Source organism: Gasterosteus aculeatus, chromosome 20 (assembly GCF_964276395.1).
Source record: "Gasterosteus aculeatus chromosome 20, fGasAcu3.hap1.1, whole genome shotgun sequence".
In the NCBI taxonomy this organism is placed as follows: Eukaryota; Metazoa; Chordata; class Actinopteri; order Perciformes; family Gasterosteidae; genus Gasterosteus; species Gasterosteus aculeatus.
This window is the reverse complement of record NC_135707.1, coordinates 17,175,673-17,198,077: the sequence shown is the minus strand read 5'-3', so window position 1 is coordinate 17,198,077 and position 22,405 is coordinate 17,175,673. Positions and strand designations below refer to the sequence as shown.

At 48.6% G+C, this 22,405-nt stretch overlaps 1 protein-coding gene across 46 annotated transcripts in view; it reads right to left on the bottom strand.

Moving 5' to 3' along the window:
- Positions 1 to 22,405, bottom strand: part of rims2a (regulating synaptic membrane exocytosis 2a) — a 110,064-nt gene that overhangs the window by 45,984 nt on the left and 41,675 nt on the right. For 28 of the 46 annotated variants that reach the window (XM_078095451.1, XM_078095490.1, XM_078095456.1 and 25 more), the window contains 5 exons: positions 8,815 to 9,755; positions 3,058 to 3,269; positions 1,698 to 1,817; positions 566 to 665; positions 361 to 484 (listed from right to left, as the gene is read on the bottom strand). In XM_078095451.1, coding sequence (XP_077951577.1) covers positions 361 to 484; positions 566 to 665; positions 1,698 to 1,817; positions 3,058 to 3,269; positions 8,815 to 9,755 — 1,497 coding nt within the window. Of the gene's footprint in view, positions 1 to 360; positions 485 to 565; positions 666 to 1,697; positions 1,818 to 3,057; positions 3,270 to 3,481; positions 3,550 to 8,814; positions 9,756 to 15,933; positions 16,093 to 22,405 lie in introns of those variants that run through there. The other 18 variants (XM_078095460.1, XM_078095463.1, XM_078095470.1 and 15 more) reach the window with 2 other exon arrangements.

The window sequence follows — 22,405 nt, the reverse complement described above, 5'->3', positions numbered from 1 at the left end:
TCAATTTAATGTCATTCAGAATGACGCAGGCAGTGATGCGGCCTGAATAAGCATGCCGACAGAAAACTAATATTCTAATCGGTTTAATGTTCAGCTACTTGGCAGAAATATATTATTTAACTTCTTCTCCACTGTCTCAAGGACCTGGAGGTTATCCCAGTATTCTAAGTGGTTAGAGGCACGTAGACAGATTCCTCATTGCTTGTTATTAATTAAGATAAAAAAAAGCACAAGAAGTAACACAAATTCCTTGTCCCAACACGGCAGTCCCCGTCCTCCAATGCCCCGGCCTTTAATCGGCTATAATTCCCACCCCCCGCCTGCTGAGGAGCGTGCAGTGTGCAGTCGGGGAGCTCTCACCCTATCGGCCGTGAGACCACCAGCTCCACCTGCGGCTCAGGCTTGGATTCTAGAATGATATTGTAAACTTCTTTAAATGTGGCTCCTTGTAAAAGCTTCCCATTCCACTCCAGAACCTGGTCACCTGCAAAAAACACGGAAACATCGTTATGCTCCTCCAAACCTATTGTAGTTTCTATAAGTGTGTGTGTTTTTGTTTTTATACCTGGTCTGAGGTGTCCAACGGTGTCTGCTAGACTTCCTTTCCTCACTTTAGTGATAAATGCACAAAGTCTACCAGATTCTGTCATCTTGCCTCCCACCACCTGCAGAAGCAGAGAAGGGACAGAGTTAGCACTGAGATACACGTGTGTTGGTGTCGTTATAGCTGCTAACATGCTAACTCAACAGGACATCACTGCAACGTCTCCCGGTGATGTCGTGACTTTAGCTGTTGCCTGGAAGGTATGAATCCTCAATAAAAGCATTAAGGGGAGGGCCAGTGGTGAAAGTGCCTCCCCAGGGACACACTCCTCTGTGGTTGTGTGACAGGTGCCGGCCTGTGGGCCAGAGGCGCCCTGTACCGTGCTGAGCTGCCGTACCGCGCTCGCCTCGGCTTACATGGGCATCATACAAATAAAAATCCCTCCTAATGGCAGCTGAATGCCAACATACAAAGGAGCTTAGGGAAGTCTGCTAAATGAAATGGCTTTATGTAACCGGGCGGCAGCCAGAGACGGAGGCTCGCAGAGGAGGAGGAGGAGGAGGGGGAGATGGACGGAGTGGGCGAGGCTGACTGGTGGACGGTGAGTTGGCTGGCTGCTGCTGAGCAGACATAAGCATCGCTCTATCAGTAATGATTCTTCATGTTCAGGCAAGCTCCTCTGGACTGCGGCTGCTCAGCTTTATTTTAGGTTTTCCCCAGCACAGTGAATAATAACTGGGTTTAAATCACGTGAAGCCATAAGCCCAGTTAAAAATGCACGTGACAAGCTGGGATGTAACCGCCCAGGGGACTATTTAAAACATAAAGGCTGCAATGTGCAGGGCAAATGAGGTTTTAGTTGTTTGGGAACACTGAGTAGCTGAATTCACCTCATTAAAGTAATTCAGTGTGAGTGAGTTCAGAAAGTCCATTGATTGAAATCCATCGGGAGCGTCACCTGGTGTATCACCTTTACCCAGACGTCCTGGGTGGGGTCGGCTGAGGTCTATCACCGTCTTGTTTTGTGTCATACGTGCTGCAGCTTTACATTTTGACACGTGAGCTCCTGAAGCCCACGCGGCGACGGCGTGAATCGCTCGCTGTGTGTACACACACACACACACACACGCGCACACAGTGATTACGAGCTCACCTTCAGACCGAGCAGAGCTCCGGAGTCACGAGGAACGCTCCCGTCCTTCATGCGCTTGTTGAGTAAAATTCGCCCTATGAGGCGATCCCCATCTTTGGACGGCTGCCACGTCACCGGGTGCTACAAGGTCAGAGCAACACACCCACTGTTAAACAACTCGGCCCCCCGAATCGGATCACTTCAGACCAGAGCAGACAAATGGTGACAGCGAAAAAGGGGGGGGGGATCAGAGGAAGTGTTTATTCACTCAGGGGGTTCACACAAACCGTTGCATCATCAAGCTGTTCATTGCTTTTTGTTTGTTTAGCAACATGCTGAATTATTGAAATTCATAAAGTTTTGGAGTAATACACTCGTGAGCTAATTGTGGAGTAAACTGTTGATGAGGAGCTTGTGGGAACCGCCGGTGTGAGGAGGGGAGGGGGGGGGGGTTGTTTCATGCAGCGCCCCATGCAGAGTAAAGCAAGCAGCCCGACACTCCCCCTCAAACCAGCACACGCAAACACACAACCACCATCCAGTGGAGTAGTGAGGGGAAAGCAGACGTCGAGAAGGGGGAGGGAGGGAGGGAGGGGGGAGGTCATCTATGATGAAAAAGATGAAACATCCACCGCACAGAATAACGCCATAAGACACAAGTAGGGTGAGGTCACAGACGCGCAGTGGAAAGGGAAAAAAGAAAAACATGTGTTTTCATTTATTTTCTTTTTTTTTGGTGTTGTTGTGCAAAACAAATCCAGTCTTCCCTATTTTGTGTGCTTGTGCAGTCATTTGGGTTCTTGCTACAGAAGTGAGTGGAAGGCCGGGCGAGGGGGTGGGTTCTGTCTGCACCGGGTGCTGTGGGGGTGGGGCAGCAGAGTGAGAGGGAGGGGCCTGAGCAAAAGGTGTTCCCGCTGCACTGCACAGGACCGCTGCAGAGCACGCACACAACAAACGGAGGAGAACCAGCATGCAACTAGGAGAGACCCACATTCCTGTGTGCCATGACAAAACAGAGAGGTTGTGTGTCAATGCTCTTTTCTCAACAACTACTGTGAGGTGTGTTGTTTCTGCTTGGGGAACAAAACAGCAAGTGCAAGTAGCAAGCAAAGAGGGTGCCCCACCCCCCCCCCCCCCCCCCCCCAAAAGAGACTTTCTTTCGGCAACACCGAGCAAAGTGGAGCCAATAGTAACCGAAAAAAAGAAAGAAAACAGAACAAAAGAGGAACACAATCGCAAGAGAAATCAATTTGTACAACGTCAAATTAAATCCCCGAAACAAACATCTCACCTACGTACACTGAGTGACAAAGAGCAAACAAAGACTGGATGGGTAGGTCATAAATAATAATAACAAACAGCAGGCTAGATGTCTCAGTACCTTCTCACTATGGCTATGCTCCTCGTTTAGGGTAGTGCTACTGCACGTATCAACTCCCGAGTCTTTAACCTGCGGTTCGCACCATGCCAAGTCCTCTTCAAATGAGTGTCCCCCAAAGCGCACCATTTTCTTTTGCCTCTCAGATAAGGTGTGTGTCGGCTCGGACATATATGTCTGCTCAATAGTTTTTCTTTTTCCCCTTTGACTGTCCCCTACAGGTGTGGGATAAAACAGAAAGAAAAAACAGAAAAACAACATGCAAAGGTGTAAATAAAACAAAGGAAACATGGAATGACAAGAGACTCTGGGAGAAGGGAGGGAGGGCTGGGGGGGGAGGAAGGAGAGAAACAGAGACAGGGAGAGAGAGATGGGGTTAAGGGGACGGGAGGGAGGGAGGGTCCAGGCAGGACTCCACATGTCTCACCAAAGACATTAGGGAGGCCTCGCTGCTTTGCCAAGACGCATGGTCCCACCAATGGCCGTCCAAATCACCTGTAAAGTGGAGGGGGGGGGGGGGGAGTGAGGGGGCGGGCGCACATACACGAGAGAGGACAGCGAGAGGGACCAGTGAGGACACGACGGAGACAACAATAGGCCGTAACAGCCAGACGGACGTAGAGTATTAAACAAGACAACTGTTCGTCTCCGCAGACACACACACTGTTACACACACACACACACACACACATTCTCACATACTGCTCAAACTCAGACGCTGGTCACCGTGTGCCTGAGATTCCTGTGGAGAAAGAGAGATGCAGCTCAGGTAGAAACACACAGAGGAGCGATAACGATTTGACCAGGTGAGGGACGGACACAAGCCTGCAGACACACGGGACATTCATGACCACCAGTTCCTCATTCTTCTCCTCGTCTCAGCGGCTTTGATTAAACCCGACATGCCCTCCCTTGTGAAGATGCTGACTCCACGCAGGCAGGACCAGAGGTCACATTCTCCGACAATAGTAGGTGTCAAATTTGAATTTCACAACTTTTGACTATTTTTAGTGCATTTTAGCTCGATTCATTAGGAGACGTGCTGCCACGCTTCACAATGCGTACAGGGAAAATCATTTTGGAAGGAAAAATAATGCTGCGTGGATACGGTCTTGTCATCCGCTACTCACTTAATTGACCCGAAGAGGAGACGCGTGGAGATCAGACTAGCGTGTCATCCAGCCGTGTCGGCGTTGTGTAACGTCCCCTGCATTGCTCTAAAGCTGCAGGTGTGTGTGTAGCATCAACGCAACCAGAGGGAAGCATTTGTCTGTCTGTTCCTCACTTTACTGCGACATCTCGAGCTCCTCGTGTCATCTTCTTTCCTAGAGAACAATCTTTGCTGCATCTGTTAGGGGGGGGGGGAAATATCTAATGTGTTTAACTGGGGATTCAGATCGCAGTGCCGCACAGCCTCAGCTGACCTCAATCCGAAGTGCACCGGGGAGAGCTTTTAAAGATGTTTGCTACTTCTGTGGTGGCACCAGCGGACTTAGGCCTCAGGAAACACGCCGGCCGGGCGAGTGGCTGTAATGGTTTTACACGGGCCGAGGTTCCTGGGACATTTTCTTTATGTTCTCATTAATGCAGCAGGAGGGTTGGAGAAGAACCGATGGTGGTTAGACTCTTAGGAGCAACAGACCAAGAGGCGCAGACATCCTATGAGACACATATCAACTCACTTACACAAATAAATCAGAAAGCCGTAAACAATAGAAAATAGTGTGGTAAAGAGGACTTAACGTTTCAGGTTTAAATCGTTTTTAAGATCTTGATGTGCGGGCCCTGGTTTTCCGTTTGCACAGGCTTTCCATATACTTGCTTATGTGTACAGTATGTACCGCATGCATGTAGCTGTAGTGAACCTCAGGGCCAAAGGCACAAGAAGGTCATGAGAAAACACTGCGACCCCTGAGCCACATACATCACTTTCTCCACACATCACTTCCCCTGCAAAGAGCTGCACAACCTAATGGATCTTTGCAGGACAAGCCTGCTTTGAGCGCTATCCGGGAAAAGGCATGAAAATATGCTTGTGTAAAGGAGGGCGGTGAGGGAGGGAGGGGAGGGGGGGGGGGGTAAAGAGGACGAGATATTTGTTGGGAAACTGAAGCAGCGTGGAAGGAGAGCGCTGCGTATAGAGGCCACTGTGAATAAATATAGCCACATCGCTTCCACTTCATGCAGCTCTTGTTTTAAGGGATCATTTAGGTTTATTAGAAGAGTTATAGTTCCACACTTCCACAATTTCACTCACCATAGTAATTGGTGAAGTTACTGTTAACACGAAAAAAGTTAATGTGAATCAAAATTAACTTTATTAGCTAATGTCTCTTGCCCGGTCAGATTTAAATGTGTTACCATATCTCAACATCATCATCTGGTCAGTGCAATGTAGTTATTTGTAAAGGGTAAAAAAAAAATTGAAATGAACAAAATTGTATTTTTCAATATTTGATTTTGTATATTTTTCCTAAAATTATCCTATAAAATTAGGACCTTTTTAAAATATATTTGTATACAATGTAATGTAATGTAATTTTATAATGCACATTATATTATCATGAAAATGTTATAAAAAAAATTAAAAATAATTGATGCTAAAATGATCCAACTAGTATAATTTACCTTATTTTCATGTTATATTTGAGATAACCGGCGAAAGTAAAAATACTCTCGATGACTTTTCCATACTTTCTTCATATTCAAGTTGCAAGGTCGGTCTGAGCCAAACTACCAAGCTGTCCTTCGCGCCTCTCGCCCTCCTCTATCGCTGCTATCCATCTGTCAGTCAGGGCGAGCGCTAAAACGACTAACTGTACACGCTTATGCGCTGTGATAAAACATTACGGAGGTCCCTGGACAGGCTTTGCCCTCTGCGGCCCTCCAACCAACAGCTGACAACAGTGATTACCCTCTTAGCCTCCCAGCTGCTACTCTGTCAGCGGCACGAACACCAGAGCCCACATTCGGCGTGGAGGGCGCTCTCCGTTGAACGAGTCACTTGCCTAATGTGGCCATGATAGTGCAAGCAGCTTAAGGCCCAGCGAGAGGGACAGAAAACACTTTTTTGGGGCCTTTTTTGGAGCGCAAGTTAGCTTTAGCTTCATAGTGTTTTTGAAGGTTGCTTCAGTCACAGTCTCACCTCCACCTGCGCCTGTTCTTCCTCCCATCGTACTCCTCCCGCGGCCCACCCTTCGCGCCTGTCAACAAGAATCAAGCGGGCGCCAACCACGAAGCTGCGTCCAGCCTCTCCCTTCTCTTTTGCCAAAGCGTTATAAGCAGTGGGACGGCACATTTGGGCACCGACCCCGCTTGCCTTTTTTTTTTTTTTCAGGTAGCGGGAAACTCATGACGGCCGTAAATTGTGAGCATCAGCAGTCTGAGGCCGGCCTCGCCGTTTCCGCCGCCCCCCCCCGACTACGAGGCCCCCTGCAAAGTGCTGATTCAGGACGGAGGCAGAGAGCAGGCAGTGCTGGAATTCACCCCCAGCAGGCTTTCCATCACTTTGACAGCTCAATAAAAACCTGTGTAAACTATTAATTGGATCATTAATTATTGATGCGGTGTTTACTACAATTCAAGGGGCGAGAGCAAGAAAGAGGCTGGGGTGAAACTCTGTGTATGTTCAAACATCGTCCCACCGCTGGGAAGGTGATACTCAAAGCCCCGGTAGAGGCAGATCTTACAACAAGCGCTTTTATTCTGAAAAGGCCAACACCTAACTTCTGCTATGAAGCACAAGAATCTTAGATTCTGTCAGCTCGTCAGAATGAACAGTCAACGTACTGCCAAACTTGACCTGTGTGATGGCCGGTCTGATGCCGCATGTCCTAGAGTTTGGACCCTGTCACAGATTATTTAATTAAGTCTACTTGATAAAGTGCAAACAAGGGCCCCAATAAATGGTTATGCAGACATTATGTTATGTAGACAACCTTATATCAGACTCGCTGCATGCACCATATCACAGCAGCCTTAATCATGTCGTAAACTAAAGAAGAATAAAGACGATGGCTCCATGTGATCAGCTGTCCTGCAGTAGCTTAAACAGTTCAGCTCTGTCCTCTGTCTCCTACGCAGGCTGACCTGTGGAGGAGGCGGACAGAAGCAGACAGGAACAACAGCAACTGTGACCCTCTGAACAGCCGGCTTTGTCTCCCTATTTCTGTACCACGGCTACCTGGAAACTCCCACATCAATAATGTAGCGCTATTCTTTGGTGAGGACAGTTACATAATGGAGGAGACCTCCGGATGAAACATTTCTCAGCGTGCGGCGGGCGCTTTGGGTCCGCTGCGACCGACCAAAGCAGAACCGTGCCACTGTACTTTTCCCTCCTTTCAATCTTTCATTCCACCATTTGTCAAGTGCGCCTCCTCCTCGCGTCGTTGGCGTCCGTTGCTTTTTACCATTTCCGAGGCGTAGGCCTCCGTAATTACAGGTTTGACAACGGAATCAATTTGCAATCACGACAACTGTCGAGCGGGCAGAGCGGTCGTGAAGCCAACAGCCTAAACGATTGCCTGTGATGTTGATTCTATGCAAAGCGGCATTTCATTCAGTCACTGAGTGTTTTCTTGCGTCTGCACACTTTGTCAAGTGCACTTGTTTTTTGCCGAGCAGGTAGGACATTCGACATCTTGTGGTAGGCTAGCATACGTCGGAAAATGTCGTTAACTGCGCTGAGAGTTAAGACAATTTATAATATGGAATTAATAAAATGAAACTGGTGGAAAAAGCCTAAAACTACTGTTCTGTTCTTTTTGATCTTTGTCCACCATCAGCTTTAGCTCCTTTCCCTCCAGACTGAGCGCTTATCCTCCAGACGGGCCACTGTACCAGGAATGATGTCCAGGTTTACAGAGGAGGTTCAGCACACTGCAGGAAAACCAATACTAACCCTCCGGCCTTCTATTACCTTTATTCTAATAAACCCTGTCTACCTAAACTCCCACTGTCAGTCATGCAAGGCTGTTGGCTGGAGAGGGCCGATCACACGAGGCCGCTGTGGTGGGACCCGGCCAGATGTGCCGTAAGATGGCAGCGAAAACAGCAGCTTTTCATTTGTTTTCCAAACCACAGCCACACACACGGAGCACACACACACACACACACAAACACACTGACGCGGACGCGGCTGGTGCGTCCTGCGCGAGCATCCTCCTCCCGGGAAGCTGTAAGAGTAGATTCAAAGAAACGCACCACTGCTTTGCATTGACGTAAGGCTCAGTGTTTTCGAGAAGCAGAGATTTCAAATCAATTTCATCACCCGCATAAAGGTGTTGTGTTTTTAGGACAAAATGATTAACTGTTCCCCACAGTTTAGTAGGGAAAATAGAAAACGATGATTAAAAAGGGGGTGAAAAGATAAAATGAGCAACTGAGAGTGTAAAAACTGTTTTAGTCAATTTTTAATGCCAGATGTTTCAATCATTTCTTTCATGGATCGTTCTCAAAAAAATGAGCCTTACACATACAAATGCACATGTAGACATAAACACACAAAGCACGTGTAGAGACTGCAGACTGGGGGGATCTGAAGGTTACATCGGAGTCAACAGCTGCAAGAATCAATATCAACATGAGACAGCAACAATAACTGAATTATAATGCAATCTTTATTTCTTTACAACATTGCGTCAGGATGATAGTATGAAAAGATAGCTTCATTATTACTGAAAAACTCTCAGAGAAATGTGTATTTGTGTGGTATAAAGTAAATGAATCTCTAGAAGCGGTGCAGCATGTGGCCCTTACCTTTCTCACTGACTGACTCACTCTCTATCTCCACGTCCTCACAGCTGGTGTACTCTGGTGTGGTGGCCAGCTCCTCCTCCGAGCTGCTCAGCGACACCTGCCGCATCTTTCCTCCCTTTTTGGTTTTGTGGGGTTTGGGGGGTGGCGGGCGCACCGACTCGGACTGGTCCGAGCTGAGGGAGTCGTTCCTCAACATGCTCTCCATCTTCTCCCTCTTTGTCTTGCGGACGGCCGAGCTGGGGTCTAAGTGGTGCTGCTGCCTCCTCATGGAATCCCCGCCGACGCCCAGGTCGCCTCTCCGCAGGTCCCCGGATCGGTCCCCCAGCACGGGGCTCCGGTGCGGCGTCGGGGGGCTGTGGTTGGAGGTCCTGTGGCCTCCCAGGCCGGGACCCATGGGTCCCGGTGAGGAGCGGTCCACGGAGTACGAGCGCTGTCCCACCATAGGCGGCCGGCGCTCGGTGAGATGCTGACGGGACAGCCGGACGGGGCCGGGGTCATCCTGCTCCGTGTAGGCCAGCGAGACGTCGCTGTGGCGCCTCTCGTGCCTCACGCGGCCCACCTCGGCGTGCATCCTCATCTGCTCCTCGTAGGGCTGCGGCTTCACGGGGTAGCGGGCCAGGTTGGGGTCGCTGCGGTAGCGCGTCTGGAACTCCTCCTGCCGCTGCCGCTGCAGGTCGTACTCGCTCGGTGGTCCATCTAGCTCCTGGTCCAGCGGGTATTCCTGGGAGTGCCAGCGTCCGGGGCCCCGGTAGCCCATCCGCGCCGCTTCCGCGTCTGGGTACATGTGTGGGCCCCGCGGAGCCCGCCGATGGTCCCCATCCCCATAGTCAGACGGTGATCTGGGCATGCCGCCGTCCGTCGGGGCATACTGTGAGTGGTCAACCCCCTCCCTTTGGTCGTATTTTTGGTTTGGATCCCTGGATGCAGATGGACTTTGTTTCCTGTAGATAAAAGACAAAAGAATGCAATCAACTGGTCGGCCCCTTTTGAATGCAATGTTATCTAAATCTCAAAATACACCGTACACATAAACATGTACTCTGATAAAAGAATCCCTTTTGCGTGTGCATGCTGATGCTCAGTTAATTTACAAGGACTATAGAGTTTTTCTGCCTGTGTACAGGTGGAAATGTGAGGCATCAGTCAGAGATTAGCCCAACGTTGCTTCCTCCCTGCCAAAGCTGAAGGCTCCAGTCTGCAGTCTACGGCTTCACTTTATGCACTTAGTCGGCTTCAGTCCCTCGAAAAACCTGATGAAAGCCTGATCTGTCTCTGTCACACACACACACGCACACACACACGCACACACACCGAGAGCGAAAGACAGAGAGGGATGGGACAACCAGCAAGGTGCAGCACCACTCCCTCCCCTCATTGGACCAGACTCCATAACATGGCTGACTAATGCGCTTCAATTACTGCATGCAATCGTATCGTTGCCTTCGGATGTGACAGGAAATAAGTCAAAGGCGAATGGATCCGGGCAGATAAAAAAAAAGTCTTTGCATAAGGAAAACATACACTCCTGCAGTGAAAGTCCTCTTTGATTATCTAATTTGATTTAGTGGGTTGCAGCCCTCACAGGGACAACGTTGAATCCAATACTTGCTACAAGCAATCTTTCATTTCCGTTTTGATAGCGTCTGATTACTTTGTGGATATAGGTGCTTAAATCATCATCATTGTAAATTATAAATAACAGGATGACACGAGATTAACAACACGGCCAGCCTAGATATGACCTGTTTGTTTTTCAAAATGAATAGTGGGAGTATACGCGTGTGTGTGTGTGTGTGTGTGTGTGTGCACAAATGCAGAGAGATGAGCAGCCAGACAGCGTAGTGAAGGCAGTGCATTGATAAATGATTCACAGATTGTGTCTGTGTACACAGTGCAATGGACATGAAGGAATGCAGAGCGCCAATAACAACGTGTCAGAGTTCTGTCTGAATTCATCAACCTCAAAAGGAAGGTGCGCATTTATTCAACTCGACACCTTTTTTTCCTCCGATCATCTAACGGCACACAGAACTTAAACAACATTCAAATATACCCGTGACATAAAAAGAAGATTCTCACCTTCTATTTCAGGAGAAAACTAGAAACAAGCATTTCTGTTGGACATGACGTGACTTTAACTTCTCGCCATTTAAATTTAAATTTGCTTTAAATTGTTTTAATTGATTTAAAAAATCCCTTTTATCATTGTCCGTCCGTCACAGAGGACGGCTAACTGATGCATTCACTCTTTTGTTGAGAAATGAATTATCCGTATGCCACTTTGCTCCAACATTTCTCCCACTTTTACTCCAAAATAATAATGACATTTTGGTGAGGAAAAAGCTCTGTGAAGCATTCCTTTAATTTTGTACGTGTCAACTTGCTATGAATTTCAAAGGGCTCCATAAATCACTGCTGACAGCCTTGCTCAGTGGCCAAGGTAAAGCCTGCTCACATGTGATTGGCTAATTCACTGAACCACAGAGGAGGTTTGGTCCCACCTGCTGTCTCACACACCATCTGGGTTAGCCTGCACATAATACATGTACAGTATGTACTGTATACACAGTGTATTCATGAATACCTATTCTTATCGCATACCCTAAACAATGTACAAGGGTGTGACTTTGGTTTGAAAGAAACACGGCGCCTTCTGTGGGCGCTTTAGAAATAGATATTTTTAGAGATAAGTGATTCTCACAGTACGGCTTATTGGGGGTTAGAATTAGCACGAAACATCTGCAGCATCATGTACATTGCACACTAATGTCGCAGTAATTTAATCCAGAAACATCATGTATAACAAGGAAACAGCGCTGTACCCAATAGTTCAGTGAAAGCTTCATTCACCACGCTGACATTCAGATTCTCTCAGATCATCACTCGATGATGTGCAGGTTTTTTCTATTACCTTTTCATTGTCTACTGAGTGTGTTTATAGGCAGTATTTCTGCACAGCGCAAGTCTTCTATTTGTTTTCCCAGAGTACATCAGAGAAAAATGGTTCTCAGCCACAATCTGACAGACAGGGGTGTGGCCTATTTAACGGGGTGAAAATAAATTGAAACGGGGGTATACATTTTTTTTATTTTTGTTCCCCCTGTTGGATTTCTATGTCGAGCTTCATGGGCTGGTGGGGGACTGGCAGTTAAATCAAATCCTGTGTTTCTGAGCTCAGCTGCCTGTTACACCAGAGAGACGGACAACAACACATAACATTAATACCACAACACGGCCAGGCCAAAGAAGAACCCTGAACCCTTTAAAGGGGACATATTATGAAAATACCACTTTTATAGGTCTCCTACACGCTAAACACTGGAGAAAAACAATGTTTTTCTATGTTTCCTGTAATTCATTTATTTTCTACTAATAAATAAAACCTGTTTGAATATTCCAAACGAGACAGGCATATTCACACAGACAATACGAGACCAAACATATTCTTCTTTAACATGTTGAGGTGGAGTATGAGTCTTAAAATGAGCATATGTCTCCTTTAAGAGGGGTTAGGATGAGGGATGAGCTCAGTGTAGCTGGACTGCAGACGTTAAGCGTACAGAATGTGCTTGCAAGCATCACTATTACCTAAAGGAAGATTTACTGAATAGCAGAAATGATGTATAAAATATCAGACAGCAATAATCAACTTAATGGTTCATTGTTTTGTTCACAGCTTTCTGTCGTGATCCTGTTTGCGTAACATATTTATAAGATCACGTTGTGTCAGCGTTGTGTTTCAGGCTTGTTTTGCTGCGTACGAGCTCAGATATTCCATTGATGTTAACCCGTTAATCTGGGATTTGTAGGAAGCATTAGGCAACTGATAACCGCTGCTGGGACTTTCGTTTGGATTTCTCTTCCTCCCCCTCTGTGCCGGCAATTTAAAATAAAAGCAAGCTAATTCAGAAAAAGATTTGTTCACCGTAACATCCTGCTGGTTTTGTAATGAGTGACTTCTTGCAAATGGAGCACAGCAAAAAAAACAACAACATCTAAGCGCTGCATGCAGCGGAAACGCTCGCGCACAACAAAAACAAGACTAATGGCTAATGCTCACTTTGATGGACACGTCTTTGTTTGCAACAGAGACAGGAAAAAAAAAAGACCATTTGGAGTTTTGTGATTCAGCGAGCTCACCATGTGACTTCTCCTCTCTGCTTTTAACGCGAATCAAATGCCTCCCATCCGGCCTCGCTGATGATTCAGAAAAGAAACACCCACAAACAACGGTTGCTGCACACAAACGGAGCGCCGCTTCATTCACAAATGTGAAGGAAAAAAAAAAATGCAGGATTGGGGGACGGACGGCGTGACTTGGATGGGGGATGATGTGGAGTTTGGGGTGAGTGAGTGTGTGTGTGTGTGTGTGTGTGTGTGTGTGCGGAGCATGAGAAGCGTCTTCTTCCTGATGATGATGATGGAGGCGTGTGTTGCTTGTGCGCACGCGTCCACTTTGTAGCTGAATGTGTGTTTGCCGAAGAAACGCCTCACGTTGACTCTCGGCGCGTCCTTTGGGCTTCTTGCTAACGTCTCCTCTGGGATGCCGACTTGGAACACGCTACACCTTGAAAACACACACACGCGTGTGCATAGAACACGCAAGTAGCGGCTGGAGCAAACATTAACAAACTGCCCCTCAGACGGACTCCGACTCACCTCGACGCAAGCATCACATTTCCCTGCTCCCGCTTAGCGGCGCGTGTCCTTCCTGTCGAAACACAGCAATATCTGTGGCAGACCAGGAACCCAAACTCCGCCCTTTTGGCGTCTTGCATCGTGATGCTACAGCGCTGCCGGGCCCTGAGCCAGCATTCGGTAAGCACAACGGAGCGGTGGCGCAGCACTAAATTTTCTACTGTGCATCATTCCCCCATTGCTCCAGCTGCCACTGCTACTGTAATAGCCTCTCTGCAGATACTTCTGAGCTCTCCACAGCTCTGCCGTAACACACTCTGCTGATCTTAGATCTGCATTCCGTCCTCAGTGAGATAAACGGTGAAAAATGTAAAGGAGGTGGTGGGGAGGGAGGGAGGGGGATGGATGCATGTGAGTTCGGAGAAGCCAGCGGGGAAGATGGACGCTGACTGTGACCTAGAGGTGCAGCTGTGTGTGCATGGTGCATTCAGCTCGTGGAGGATGGAGCGTGAGGTGGCAGGACGGAGACCGTGGGATCGGGATGCTGCTCAGAAAGGCTGCTGCTGCTGCTGCTGCAGGGATTCTGCCGAGGACTCAGGCGCCTGTACTCCACTCGCTCCCGACATCACATTCCCTCTCACACCAACATGTGCGCATGTGATGACCCCGCGGCCCTCCGGCGCGCACGCAGACCGGACGTTCTCTGGGATCTTATGGCTGCGGATCTCATTCCATCGTACGTCATTGTAAGCAGTACGACGGATTGAGGCCCAAACGCGGATGGAGGCGCGTTCTCTGGGGTTGCAGGCGGGTAAACCCTCAAGTTTCGCCGTGTAAACGCGGTTTCTTCCCAATGCTTTCAGCGCAGCGAGCGCTTCTATACTATTACTATAATCATCTTTTCAAAGTACACCCTCCTCATCAAAAGCAGAGTAATGTATCAAAGCCATGGCTCACAAATATCATGGGATTACACTACGGGCCCCGAAAGATTAAAAAGCACGACCCCTAAAAGATTAGAAGTGACCCGACGCGCTCGCCACTATAAAACCTCTACGTGCTGTTTTGTTTTTTTTTCCTCTTGCGACGCGACACAAAAAAGACACGATCGTTGGAGTTTCCCAAATATAGTGCGTTGTGGCAAGAAGTGGGCCCGTGAGCGGTGAGCTCTTGTTCCCGCGCCGCCTCATCCGCTGCGCTGCCGCGTGACCATTCTGACGAGGCCCAATCAGGAAACATCCGCAGCCGGTCACCTGACCGCAAACTGCTGCAACACACACACACACACATAACGAGAGAACGACACGCACGCCGCTACGATAAAAGGCCCGAGATGAAGCAGGAAGCCCCTGTGGTCGCAAATCATTAGCGTTTGATGTGGGTTCGCGATAGAAAGGCTATGAAGTTATGGCACACGCGTTGACGCAGAACGCCGCGCGCAGGCCGCTGATCGCCTCACCGGGTAGCGCGACACACTTAAGCCGCGAAACGGAAAAAGCCCAGAGCAAAAAAAAAAAACGTTTTAACCATCTTGCTGATGAAAACATTTAACTGCCTGAATATGATTAGCGATAAATTGCTCAATAATGTGATCATGACTATTTTTGACGTTTATTCATCCAGCTTTGGTTAATTTATTTTGGTCAAAAAGGAAAGAGTTGTTGAGTAGAACAGATACTAGATGTCACTCAACTAGGTGCTCTGATTGCTGCGGAGCGGTTCATGGGACAGACACGTGCGGCGGGGGGACGGGGGGACGGGGGGACGGGGGGGGTAGTAGTCGTTGCCGGCGGATGACAACTCCCCCCAAAGTACATTCAAAACAGATTCCATTCATTGGTCAGTTAAAAAAATGAACGCAGCAAAGCATCGTATATCACAATAAGGGAGTCGGAGATATTGTGATGGTGATTATGTGATTCCTTCAGCCTCCCTATCTCGTCCTGTCTGCCTTTTCCTTCCCTTACCCTCCTCCTCTCACAGCTTCTGTGACAAAGACCCAAGTTTATTTTTTTTTTGCGAGCTGCTTACATCCTGTTTGGCAGAGCTTTTCATACAGCGTGTGTGTCAGTCGGCCACTAGAATGACCTAAAGGAGACGCAACATGCACGACACATTAGTTACACTCTCAGCGACTCGACTCCAACAGCCGTCTGTGCCACAGCGCGTTGACCGGAGCCGTCCGGTCCACCAGGGCCGGGTCCTTGCTGTCCTCTCCAATCCTCTCTAGAGCCCTTGTTTCATTTCCAGGGGCGCTGCTCAGACTGAGCCTGTGAAAATAATACATCCTCCAATGGTCTTTATTACAATCAAATAACTAGAAAGAGCTGAAAGGAAAACAAGCAGAACCCTCAGAGCAATCAGAGAAGAAAACGTCCCCGATGGTCCAGTTACAGATGCGGCATTGCGCCCCCCCTCGCCGAAAGTGACTCAGCCAGCATGTGGACCCCCCCACATGTCCAATCCCCCCCCCCCGGTTACCTGGGACGATCAAAGCGGGTTAAAATCCTGCAGCAAGCCGACAGTTGAGCCGCGACTCCTAAAAGGCAACGGATATCGCAGCATCAGCACAAGCTGCTCTGTTCCTGCTGCGCCCGCAGAGCGCCGCCGCCGCTCTCTGACGGATGTGGATAGATGGCAGAGTTTATGAACCGGACTGCAAAGGCGTCTGGGTTGCCTGAAAGCAAGCTCGACTTTTTTTTGGGGGGGGGGGGGACACAGCATGGTCATGTGATCGCTCTGATTGGCTGGCGGTCGAGCTGTTTAAAGGAAGGATTACACCGCTCGGTTGCTTACTGGCTGACATCTATCGCCCAATAGCAGAGCAGCAGCGCTCACCTAATCGCATTCAGCCAGGGGTCTTAGCATCCTTAAACTGAACAAATTACATGGTTTACGTACTTATTATTTTTCTATCCACAGAGCGGATTTTTAGGCATCAAATCAAATACAGAGGAGGGTGGGAAAGAGAGCGGTAGAGAAATAAGAGGGAGGGAGAGACAGATCGAGAGGTTTCTCCTCCCGCATCGTTTCTGTGCGTTACAGAAACGGATCAGAGACCTTTTCTTTCTCCTGGTTCTGCACCACGATGGCGCGGCTGTATTCCAGTGACCTGGTTTGATGAGTGACTGGCTGCGTCCCACTGCTGTTAGAAGTCTTTCCGTCCTGCCGCTGTCCCTTCATTCATCCCTCCGCCTCGACACATTTCATCTGTCACAGTGTTCCTCATATCGTTCCCCATCTTTTGCCCCCCCCCACCCCTCCCAACTCCCCTGGTCTCAACCTTTCCCGTGGTGACGGCTAACTGACAGGTGCGTGGGCAGGTGGGCCAATGGGGTTGTCGACACAGCGTTTCCCAGGCCGGGTGGGGGGGGGGGGGGGGGGGTGGTGGTAAAGGACCACTGGGTGAGGCTGCAGGGCTCCATGCAGTGAGCAGGAGGACTACTTCCGACCATCAGTGCTGACATGGTCGACCTACAGGAGTTGCCATGGGTGCAAAAACATTTCCTAACAGCACCATGTACTGCAACAGAAGACTTCTTCTCTGAAGAACATAGGACCTAATCAGTAAATCTCCGTCCAGTTTAAATCCAGGTGTTTCAGTTAAAGCCAAACATCTGTTTGTGTTTGTGCAAAGATTTTGCCGTGTATTTTCACTCCTACAAATCAGATCTGCTTAAGAGCTCGACGCTGCTCACGGACTAGTGCCGATTCGGAGAGCACGTCTGTGATGCAGAAGGATCGGGGTCGGGAGGGAGAGAGGATGGACCAGTAAATCGCAGAAGAGCAGGTGCTTGAGGACTGGATTAGGGAGCGCTTTACGCACGGCAGGGATGTTATATACTGCATAATACATGATGGCAGTTTGTTAATATAAAGATCCTGCAGGAAGCAGTGAACACGTCTGATTAAGGACAGATTCAAAGGATTGGACTAAAACAAAAAGGTCGTGTCAGAGGCACGCCAGACTTTTTAAAAGGTTAAAAAAAAGCATCTGACTAATTGTAACTACGTCAGTACATAAGCGAGCTATGGCCTATGACAAGTGCAGAAGCACTTTTAAATGCTAAGGAGAGCAGGTACGACTTTATTCTTCCTCTAGCATGCTTAGAAGTCACCTAACAATACCTCTACCCAGGGGATAGAGGAAGGGTAGAACATCCTAGACCCATGTCCCAAAACTGGGAGTTTGACCCGGCAAGGTGTAAAGGAAAGTGCATTAAATCTTTATTTCATCTGGACACAAGGATCTTGAAAGACAAACGTAAACGGGGCCACCTTAAGGGGGGGTGATTCTCCCCCGCTCTGCTGACAGTGTCTGCAGATGTGCGAGTCTATTCGCTGATTAGCTTCCACGAGCACAGACTCCACTGCTTCTGTCTGAGAGGAGGCCAACTGGAGCCTGTGTTCATGTTTCTTCTCCGTGCGGTTAATATGTCTTCCTCTCTGTAGCACTCAATGTAGGCCAAGCCCCAAAAGACTATGCCATTAAGAGCAGGACGGCTACGCTGCCGCCTGCTGCTGCCTTCCCCACACAGGAAGGTTAGAGGAGCATGTTGGCTTTCTTCATTTCATCTTATTGCTGCGTAAAGACACGACAGCTCTGTTGAGCAGACGCAGTGCTACTCAAAAGCAGCCCCCCGCATGCCGTTGACTTACAATCACAAACGTCATCCTCAAACAGTTAGCAATGACCACTCCAACCAAGCGCACTAACATCCTCGGCGCACACAAACACAACACAGAGACCTTTTCGGCTGAACGGGAGGACCAACCCACGGAGTCGCACGCCGTTGTGCCGTCTCACAAAGCGCTCTGTGTAGAAAACATGCCGAGATCCGTCGAGCTCTTCATGACCCGGCAAATTCTGTTGCAGCCAAACACTGGGCTGTGCATCTGCACCGGAAGAAAAAATTAAATGTCTTAAGAATATCCTTCTCTCTCTCTGACATGCAAGTAATTGAACACACTCGCTGACTCTCTCTCCCTCCCTCTCTCTCTCTCTCTCTCTGACTCTCCAGCCATGAATTTCTTCTTGGTTCTGCTAAGTACACATTTTTCATTCCAGTGAACAAGCTGCATTTGAAATCAAAGGTGGTGACGCTGCGCGGCTGTCTGGCTCCACGGAAAGCGAGGGGGGGTAATGAAAAAAGCTGAGGGGTGAGTCAGAGGATGCTTTAATAATCCTTGCAGCCCAAAATAACGTCTCAGGAGCTGGACAGAATCACGACCCTCCTGGCGAAAAAAAAACAAAACCCCAGCAGCCGCCCAGGCTGGTCTGAACTGATCGCGTCGGTCGCTAGAGTCCCCCCCCCCTCCCCCGTCCCCTCATCTCCCCTCCCCCTATAGACACTTTCCTCTCCCTCTCTCTGTGGTTTTCTCTCCATCTCCTTTGGGTCTATTATTGACAAGAGATAAGACTGCAGCAGCACGGCACGACGCGTCAGAGAGCCCTTCCTGTACCAAATAGACAATGAGGCTTAAAAGGGCGTAATGGTGGGACGGAGGGGGGGGGGGGGGGGGGGGGGGGGCTCTAGTGACCGATGTGATCAGTCCAGACCAGCCTGGGCGGCTGCAGGGACCGGCGATCCAAAGGAAGAGTGATCCACTCAGGAAGGAGGACGATGACGTCCCTTCACAGGCGAGCGGCGTTTCTTTGGTTATTGAACAATCATTGCTGACGAATGGTGACGGGGTCCCGGCTGAGTGGCTCCTGGTGTTGGGTTCAAGGAGGGGCCTCCATCTCCCCCATGCAACCCCATTCTCTGCTGTGCACACGTGCGGACGGGTGGGGGGGAGAAAACCAGCCCGTCATCTAGTGTTACCAATGCCTATCTTATGTCTCTGCACAAAACCTGTGAACTCTAATTCCAATTCCACTTAACCCTTTCTACAGGACCTTTTTGTACACATGGAAGCTGCGCTCCTCCAAATAAAAGTTGAGTGTGTGATCAAGAGAAGACTGCCGAGAGTTAATCCTTTCATCAATTAGCACCAATCACATGAGAGCATGCTAATATTAGCATTAATCTCAGTGCGTGACTGGGATGGAAAGTCACTGCATCCCATACTAAATCATCTTTGAGCACGATGCAGAATTATCATTGAATCAGGGATGAGACAGTTGGGCTGTGAGTCAAAGTTTGCAATCTTCCATAACTGTTTGCAACCTCAACGCGTCCACGCTGCGAGCTCTTTCCCTGGGAAATTGGTTTTAAAGCATAGCTGCTTTACAGAGGAAAAGAACTGCGTCGGACTTTATGGTTTGTGGTAGAGGAAATACAACATTGTAAGAAGCGTACTTACACAATGAAGGGAAAAGACGAGGGAGCCCACTTGACAGCAGCATTTCTATTTAGATGTGCCTTTTTTCTACAGCAGTGCACACTGCACATCGCCTCTGGCCATCCAGCACACTTCACGTTTATCACCGCAGCAGCTATTTTTAGCACATCATTTATAAATTAACAATAATACAAGCGATGATGGTAGTAAAAGCTGTGTGTGTGTGTGTGTGTGTCGTGTTTTTCAAACTGGTTTAAAGATATAAAAGGAAGCTTGAAAAAAAAAACGCCACAATTCATTGCAGTGCTGTCAGCATTTTTCAAACAGATATGTCATGCATATGTACATCCATCTTATTGCCTTTTTTTTTGTTGCAACAAACTGCTTGGAAAGCTGCGCGTCACTAACTTCAATTCAAAGAGAGATTGCCAAGAAAGAAGATATTAGCATTCTCCAATTACATCCATAAGGACGGAGAGTCACTGCAGCCAAGTCGCCTCCATGCATCTCTGTGACTGGTCCCTGTGCTACTTTCACAGTGAGTGCCCCGCTTAACCAACTCACATATGCACCGGGCGGCATCGCGCAGCACACTTTACAACCTCGAGCCAACATTGACAATCTGGTCGGATCTTTACCAGGCACAAGTCAATGTACGACTGCATGCAAAGTGAAAATCGCTGAACAATCGCTTTTCAATGGTGTTTTCTTTTGGAGAGATTCAAATCTTGCTCTTTCTTTTCTTTCTTTCTTTCTTTCTTTTAGACTGTAACTGAGCTGCACAGGTTTTGTCCTACAATGTGCTAAATTAAGCGTGCAACACTTGAGAAAGTGCAGAACAGCAGAATAATGCCAGCCGTGTGCAATGGGTTCCACTGGAGCGCCCACAGTGGATGATCTCATCTTCTTCATCCTGCTGTGGGACTAGCTAGCAAAGCCCGTCGATAGATTTACCCCCGTCGGTTACTTTCTTTTTTTTTTTCTCTTCCGGTTTTGAAACTCCTGCTGCCCCCTCCCCCCCCCCCCCATCTTCTCCATTCCAGCTGTGCAGCCTCAACCCCGCCAGTCTCTCTTAAGTTGAACTCAAACAGGTCGGCTGCTAGAAGGCTTGCCTGAAGGCAGACAGGAAGCTGTGCATAATGGGAAGACGATGCCTCCAGAGCTGCTCTCTGAAACACGTCCCCTGTCTGAGAGAAGTCACTACTCTCACACACACACACACACACACACACACAAACACACGGAGATCAAAGAGACAGTGTGAAGCTAAGTACAAGGGTTGAAGAGTTTGTCTTCCAAACTAGAAAACAGATGTGGGAGATGCTGTCTGAAAACACGAAATGTGACTCCAATTACTTTATACAACTTTCAGCACATAATGAGATGTGTTTGTAGTCTTTAATGTTCATTTTAATACTTACATCATTAAAGTTATCTCCCCAAAATACTGTAAAAAACAATAATGATGCTGGATGAATGCAGTGGGAGTTCACTAAATGTCAGAGAGGAATACACGGAAGCAATAATACGGCTAAAATCATTCTGAGCTGGTGACTAAGTTTCGCCTTTGTCTGATGAAAAAGCCCCTCGCTGTGTTCCTGTGTGTCCCTGTGTGTCCCTGTGTGTTCAACGCCACTCAATGGCATTGACGGGCTAAAGCTGAGACCCATGAACCCACGGACAGACCTTTACAGAGCGAGTCCCAGACCCAAGGGCTGTGTGGGGGATTGCGATAAATGGGACAGCGTCTGTAACACTGAGACAAACGCCCTGAGACACGGTGCCCTGAGACAAACGCCCTGAGACACGGAGCCCTGAGACAAACGCCCTGAGACACGGAGCCCTGAGACAAACGCCCTGAGACACGGAGCCCTGAGACAAACGCCCTGAGACACGGTGCCCTGAGACAAACGCCCTGAGACACGGAGCCCTGAGACAAACGCCCTGAGACACGGTGCCCTGAGACAAACGCCCTGAGACACGGTGCCCTGAGACACAACGCCCTAAGAAAAACGCCCTGAGACACGGTGCCCTGAGACAAACACCCTGAGACAAACACCCTGAGACAAACACCCTGAGACAAACTCCCTGAGACAAACACCCTGAGACAAACGCCCTGAGACAAACACCCTGAGACAAACGCCCTGAGACAAACGCCCTGAGACATAGAGCCCTAAGACACAACGCCCTAAGACAAACGCCTTGAGACAAACGCCCTGAGACACAGAAACCTGAGACACGGAGCCCAGAGACACGGAGCCCAGAGACACAGAGCCCTGAGACACTGAGCCCTGAGACACTGAGCCCTGAGACACTGAGCCCTGAGACACGGTGCCCTGAGACACGGAGACATATACGGCACATTCCTTCTACAATGTTGGTCAACTCTACCAAGGAGGTTTTCATTGTCTGAGTAGCATTCAGCTCACCTTTTTGAGCTTAGAGTCATTTACATGTATCATAAAGTGTAGCACTCTATACGTTGTACAGGTGGGATCTTTAAATGATGAGTCATACTGGGGATTTCATTAACTGGGTTCAAGGTTCCCATTTTTTTGTACACACTGCATCAAACTCTAGTTGTACAAATGAGAGCAGAAGCTCTAGGATTCCGTAAGCGGGAGAACTGTGAATGGACTTCTGACAGGATCAAGAGAGACGTATGAAT